Below are 7,453 nucleotides of genomic sequence, written 5' to 3' on the forward strand. Positions count from 1 at the left end.
CACGAAGGTGGTACAATCATGTCCATGGTTCAAACCATGGACAAAGACCGTAGTTTTTTATAGGGCGCCAAGAGTCGCATGGCCTATTTCGTCATAAATCAGTCATTTCGTTACGAATTGATAATTTTCGTCGACGAAATAGGCCATGCGACGTTAACGAAATGATCATTTCGTCGACGAAATGTTCATTTCTTACGAAAATAAAGTGTCATTTCGTTAGGAAATGATCATTTCGTCGATGTACTGTATTTCTTACGAAATCCATGCTGGTGTCTGTACAAAATTTTAGTGGACTCTAAAAAGTCCATTAGACGACCATTGACTAATTTCTCGAAAATTTTTGCAATTACTGGCAGAACTGAAATAGGTCTGTAATTACCTGGGTCATCTTTCGAACCTTTCTTGAAGAAAGGCGTCACTTTTGCAATCTTAAGTGCATCAGGGAGTTGGCCCATTTCTAATGACAAATTAAAGATATAAGCCAATGGGGAAACAATATATTATGGTGCTGCGTCCTTGATCAATCTTATTGACAAATTATCATAACCATGAGACTTTGTAGCATCAAGAGCATATACAATATCCATAAATTCTTCTTCTCTTATATGTTTCCAAGCCAAAGACTTTGTATTTCTGGCACCCAAATAATCTTGAAAACAACTATTAGAAGGCCCATTTGGTATTCGTTCTGCTAAATTTGACCCTACAGTGACAAAGTAGTTATTGAGTTCTTGGGCTATTTCATTGTTAGAAGATACAACTTTGTCAATTCCACCTTGATTAATTATTAACTCTTCTATATCCAAATGCTTATCTTTAACCTTTCTACCAATTAACTCATTAATGGTATCCCAGGTCTTTGTCATGTTACTTTTGTTACGATTAAAAGAATTACAATAATACAATCTCTTTGCATTTTTAATAGCTGTTACCAAAGTGTTTCGATACCTTTTATTCTTGTTTCCGTATTCGTCACTAAAATTTGATGACCTGTAGTTTTTGTATAAGTTGTGCTTCTTCTTGATGGATGTAAGAATCGCTGATGAGATCCAAGGTTTCTTTGGGCTGTTCTTTTTCTGGGATACATTATATTCTATTGTAGGTGCATGCTTATCACATAATAGCATTTATTTCCTTCAAGTGTAGACCTTTACCTTGTAATGATTTTGTCCCACGCATTTCGTGACGCAGTGTTCCACTGTAAACATGGGGAAAAGGCAAACATCCAGGCACAACGTCAAGAGCTGTGTCCTTATAGTAGGCTATGTCAATCAACATCTATGTGGATCACCTGATCATGGCCGTACGCAGTGATGAGGAGGGGGGAGGGGGAACAGTTTCTCCTCATCCCCGCCCCCAAATACACACAAAACTCAAAGACCTCCCCGCCCCGTTCTTTTCTTCTTCTTCTTCTTCTTCTTCTTCTTCTTCTTCTTCTTCTTCTTTTCTTTTATGTTGGGGGTGAGGTGAGGGAGTCGGATTAATATTTCGAAAGGATTTGACCAGTAAATGAGAAAATCACGCACACCTGCTAAGTATTCAGCACACAAGACAGAATCAATGTCAAAACATGTATGCATGTATATATTTCTATGTGTGCATAGATTCTCTTCTTTGTTTACTATTGACAAGGTACAAGAATTTGTACTACTCAATGGAACCTGATATGAGAAATAAAAGTATGAAATAAACTGAAACTTTAATCTATCCATTTACAAGGCATAATGTTTGAAGGACGTTTTCCAAGTCAATCGATTTGCTTATTGATAACCCACCCCTGTATAATTTTGAAGATTTGCCATGAAATATATGTATTATTTCACATGATTATATATTTGTAATGTGAACTCTGAATGATTATGTTTGATATTGCCTTACTTAGTTTTCTTTTATATACAAGTCACAAGTGCAAGTGGAGGAATGAAACTAACTGAAACTGAAATTGAAAAAAAAAAAGAATTGTGTAATGGAACCGAAAAGAATAAGAAACAGTGATTAAAAAAAAAAAAACGAAGTAGGGATACGGACAGGAGCATGGAAGGATGAACAAACAAGAAAGAAACGAAAAGAAAGAAGAAAGCTGTATCAAAGTACGAAGATACCCTTCCCAGAGGTCAGTATGGTATACTTCATCCAGGAAGAAAAAGAAGAAGAAGAAGAAGAAGAAGAAGAAGAAGAAGAAGAAGAAAGAAAGAAAGAAAGAAAGAAAGAAAGAAAGAAAGAAAGAAAGAAAGAAAGAAAGAAAGAAAGAAAGAAAGAAAGAAAGAAAGAAAGAAAGAAAGAAAGAAAGAAAGAAAGAAAGAAAGAATGAATTTCAACAAATATACCAGTATCGAATGAAAGCAGAAACAGAGCAGTTTTTCCCTGATCACAGCGCGCTGAGCGATATAAATATTCATGAGGTAAGCGTCCCGAGTTACGACCCTTGACCTCAAGAAATACCGCTGCGCTGCTCACCTGCCGAGACGCTGGCGGAGAGAACGAGTACTGCAATAAACCTGCATAATTATCATCCTGCATCATGCTGAAAGCCAAAATATTAGTAATTGGACCCACAGAGGTAACAGCAAAGATTGTTTGAAGCGTTATGACTTAATGTAGTCGAAATTTCGGGTCACACAAACAAAGATGAACGGATATATTTCTGTTCCGCCACCCAGCGTAATCCCATATATTGAAATTTTTGTTGGATGCGGACTCTTGTTCTTTATAACAACAAAGGAGAGCCCTCGATCTCGACCCTCGACTACCGGTACTAAAAGTATTTGCTCTTGATTAACGTTAAGCATGTGCTATTGAAACTGGAGTATAAATATAGACACTGCTTTTCATTTCAGCAGTTTTGATCACTGCCAATGATGAAACCTGTGTCACGTTTTACAAGTGTGACAAAATCTGCATTTGAATTAAATTTATCTCTTTCAGACTTTATACTGTCAATGTCACTACTATTTTAGTGTATAGCTGTAGACCATAGGTCTACAATGTCAACTGTTGTGTTTTTGGAAATCTTGCCCATTTCAAAACCGATTTTCATCAAACAAACTTAAAGGACAAGTTCACCTTCATAGATAGACATGTGGGTTGAGTGAATACAGCAATGCCAATATTAGTAGTAGAACACATCTATCAGTGAGAGTTTGAGCAAAATCAAACAATCCGTTCAAAAGTTGTGAATTTTTGAAGTTTCTGCTCAGTCACGGCTGGATGAAAAGACTACTATAGCTTGTGATGTCACATGAGTACAACAATACAAAGAAAGAAGAAAGAAAATTCAACATACACTTTATTTCCATTTTTCTCGCATAACAAAAGAACACTCAACTTCTCTCTTTCAGAAGGCAGGGGGAATAATATTACCCTTAACATACATCAGTAGCAAGTCGAAGAAATGTGCACTGTATTCAAAAAGTAAAGTTTTGTGAAATTCTCTTTTTATTTTCCTTATATACAGTGTAGTTGTATGCATGTGACATCATACACTGTAGTAGTCTTCTCTTCCAGCAGTCACTGGGCAGATAATTAAAATATTCGTAACTTTTGAAAGGATTGTCCAATTTTCCTCAAATTTTCACTGATGTGCTCTACTACAGTACATGTAATAATATTGCTGCATTCTCTCAATCCTTATGTATATGAAGGTGGACTTGTCCTTTAATTACACCAAGAATTCTATGCTCTCGAATCATAGTTTTAAGTGGTTTCTCATTATTATCTCGAAAAATAGCCATCTCCCTAGATCCCAACTATTACTGTCCCTTTAAAATTTGCCAATCCAAAACTGTGAATTACGGTAAAAGTGGATATTTTCATTTGAGTTTACAATTTTACTTGCCCGGCTGTCTAAGATGAGCTTTAGTGTCTTCATGTTATTCCAAATCAAGACATGAACTAAAATTACTGGAACATACACCGTCGTAGCAAGCAAAAATGTTTGCATGCTTTTCACTAATTCCTGTGTTGCACAAAATGCACAAAAATTTCAACATCATAAAAATTTCTACTTCTACGGTAGCTATAATTTAAGTGTAAATGAGGAGGGCAAGGCATGTCATCCTTTAGAAATGTACCTCCTTCTAAAGGGAGAGTAGTTGAGTCTTCAAACAGGCAGATTTCTTGTCTAGGTTTCTAATTGTGATTATGAATACCAACATGATTAAAAATCTGATTTTGCCCATAGTCTGGAAAGAGTGTCTTGTCCAACTTTCTGGCTGATGCAACAGAAATATCAGGAGGAGAATATCATCCAACACAAGGTGTCAGGTGGGTGTTTTCTAATGTACTGTTTTACATGTATATATTAGAGAGATAACATGAAAATAGGACCATTATGGAGTACATTTGCTGGAAAAGCTGAAAATATGTGGCTTCGGGAGTTACAAATTCTCTGTCAGATGTACATTGTACTGTAATGCTGAAGTGGAAGCCTGTCTCTTTGTGGGATGATCAGACACTGACAAGACCGGTTCTATGAACCCGCATTTTAATGTCGGATATTATAGCCCCTCTAATATCCTCATGGACTGTACAATGTGATAGTGATAACCATGTTTTTACTAGCTGTAGTCATGTATGTAAAAGAAACACTTGACTGTATCCGTAATTTTGTTATTTGTGTGTACTGATGTGTACCCTTTTTTGTTTCGAGCATTTTCTTTTCTCAAATACATGCATTACATTTTACAGTTTTCATTGTTTCAGAGTGCAAATGTAAGATTCTCTTTAATCCTTACAAGCTATTCTCATAGTGAGATTGTGACATGATGGTACTGTTATGAATGCATACATGTATATTTTGGCTTCATGGTATGTACAGCTGTATATAATGATTTTCATCTGACCTAGAATACTGGAGTTTGAGAGTGGCGCCCTCAATGTTGGAAATCGCTCGCTCTCTGCCGAGGTAGAGCTGTGGGATTGCAGTGGAGATCAGAAGTGAGTATGAGTTCAAGCTGTAGGCTACATCGCTCAATTCTCTGTGTCAGAAACTTTGTGGACAAATATGAGCTGCATAATTGTCTGCGCTATGTTCTAAAATCTAATGTGTACTTTAGCATTTGTCAAAGTGATTTTCATAAAAATCTAAGTCTCTTTGTTATAAAATGCAAGAATCATGTTGATATGTCTTGTATTAGTATTACAGAGAGATTTTTTGGCATTTGGTGTAGACTTACTACAGTGCACTCCCGTTTTAACGAACATGGTTAAAACGAAATTCTGGTTACAACGAAGTAAAAATTAGGGCCGCAACATTATCCACTCTGATGTATTTTTATTGTTTATTTGTTTGGTTATAACGAAATTTCGATATAACGAAAGAAAACTGCCGGTCCCGAGGACCTCGTTATAACGGGAGTCCACTGTATATCATGTGAGTCAATAACTTGAGTGCCTGCCTTTTGTTGTAATGCAGTTCTTTTCTGATCTTTCTCTTTTTTTTTTTTTCCATTGTAGATTTGACGAATGCTGGCCAGCCTTTATGAAGGATGTTTCTGGGGTCGTCATAGTCTACAACCCTGATCAGGCAAATCATGAGAGAGAATTAGACACATGGTATGATACACTGCACATTTAAATCTAGACTGACTCTTCAATGTTCCATCCATTTGACCACTTCTTCGAGTTAATGATAGAAGATAGGAATTTTATGTAGAGCTTTTACAATTTTTTCTAGTTCGGCTTGCATTTTCTACCAAAATTTTTGTGCCTTAAAGCAAATACCAATCCCACATTAGATATCACTCATATTATATATCTCTCCCTCTATGAATCTATATAACTCTTATTACCATATTCTTTCAACTCTGTCTTGTTGCACTTTATTACACCTGTATATATCATGCTTGAACTACACTCTGAAGGAGTAAATGTAATTTTTTGTGACTTAATTCTTTTCTCTTCTTTTTTTTTTTTGTGTGTGTCCAATTTTTCTTGCTACATGTATAGATCAGGGAGTCACAGTTGTGCATCGTCCTATGGTAATTTGTTGGTTTTCACATCGTTCAAATCACAAATTCACTTTCTCCTGTTCTTTCTATGTTCAAAGGTACACACACTTTGTGACCCAGCAGGGACTAAAGGATGGTCAGTGTGTCATAATGGGCCATCATAGACCCAACACGTCCGAAGCAGTCAGGGTACAACTACGTGAGTGTCTCAAATAATTGGTTGTTGCTGTCATTTTCCTGAAAGTATTTGAAAACCTAATTTAAAATTGGTCACTTAGTTTGTGTGTAGTTGATGCTGAAGGGGCTTTGTTTCTTCACTTTACTCCAAATGTAAGCATGTAGTTTGCTATAGATGTAGCCACCTTGAGGTGACTGATTTAAACATACCTGTTAGCACACTTTCTCTATATTTACTGGTAGCAAAAGTATAAATGAAGCTTAATTTTTTTTTTTTTTTTAAATTCATATTGCTTTTTATCTTCTACCTTTATGGTGCTGTTAAGGTTTTGTTACAATGTACAGGGGAAAGGAGTTTCTGCTAAAATTGGAATGGTATGCAATGTATTAACAAAATTTGCATGCCATAATACCGTAATTTAGCCAATCAAGAATCAAACGTTAGTAATTCCTATATGTTTGAGATGTTGTTAATGAGCAGTGTAACGTGACAAATAACATTTCTCCCAAACAGAGAAGTTCAAAACTTCTATGTAATGATATCATCACTCAAGCATGATTCTTGCACAGTGTATATAACCAAGGAACTAGTGCATGTGCACGCCTGTCATTATCCATGTACACGTATTATGCTTTCCTTTTGCTTCATAAAATGCAAAGCAAACATCATCATTGCTAACGAAGATGATAGTGCACATGTGCGTCATCATAACTGATTAAGTTCTTCCTCGACCCTTTCTTTTCCCCTCTCAAATATCAGCAACAAAGATGTCAAAGGTCAACCATGTGCAGACCAATCTTGAAGATGATGCAGACTCAGTGAGGGCGGACTTCAACCTGTTCCTCTCCAAAGTTTTGGCTTTCATTAGCAAGAGGCAAGACCAGGAGGAGCTCAGCATAATACAATGATGCATTCGTCCCACAGAATATTTGATTTCAAGAGTTTAGCATCTGGACAACTGTATTTGTATCATGTTCACACACACACTCAAACATATACACCTTCACTCACACTCGCAAAATAGACAACAAATATCCCTTGAAGTGCTGTCATAGAAAAGGAAAGGGGATCTACTTTACAGCATGCTTGAAAGATATTGATCCGTACACTGTAAAACACTTTATCTTTATATCAAAATATATATTGATGAACAATATTTTCATGAATATGGCTGAGGTGTTCATACATGTTGTCTGAATGCCAGACACAAGAAAGTGTGATATATGTAACATAAATGGACAAACATGAGAAATTGTGCAGTCTTTGCCATTATTATTTCTTTTTTATGCCTCCGCCACGAAGTGGTGCCGGAGGCATTATGTTTTCG

The 7,453-nt window shown here is 36.2% G+C and overlaps 1 protein-coding gene across 1 annotated transcript; it reads left to right on the forward strand.

Annotated features, from left to right (window-relative positions):
* The first annotated feature begins 2,521 nt into the window (after positions 1-2,521).
* Positions 2,522-7,034, forward strand: LOC139735145 (intraflagellar transport protein 22 homolog). The gene is made up of 6 exons (XM_071645906.1): positions 2,522-2,560; positions 4,181-4,263; positions 4,846-4,935; positions 5,455-5,553; positions 6,047-6,147; positions 6,886-7,034. Exons 1-6 carry the CDS (start codon positions 2,522-2,524, stop codon positions 7,032-7,034), a joined length of 561 nt encoding a protein of 186 aa, XP_071502007.1.
* The last annotated feature ends 419 nt before the right edge of the window (positions 7,035-7,453 follow it).

Source organism: Diadema antillarum, unplaced genomic scaffold, assembly GCF_040938485.1.
Source record: "Diadema antillarum isolate AM-2024a unplaced genomic scaffold, OU_Dant_1.0 seq00000565_RagTag, whole genome shotgun sequence".
NCBI lineage: Eukaryota > Metazoa > Echinodermata > Echinoidea > Diadematoida > Diadematidae > Diadema > Diadema antillarum.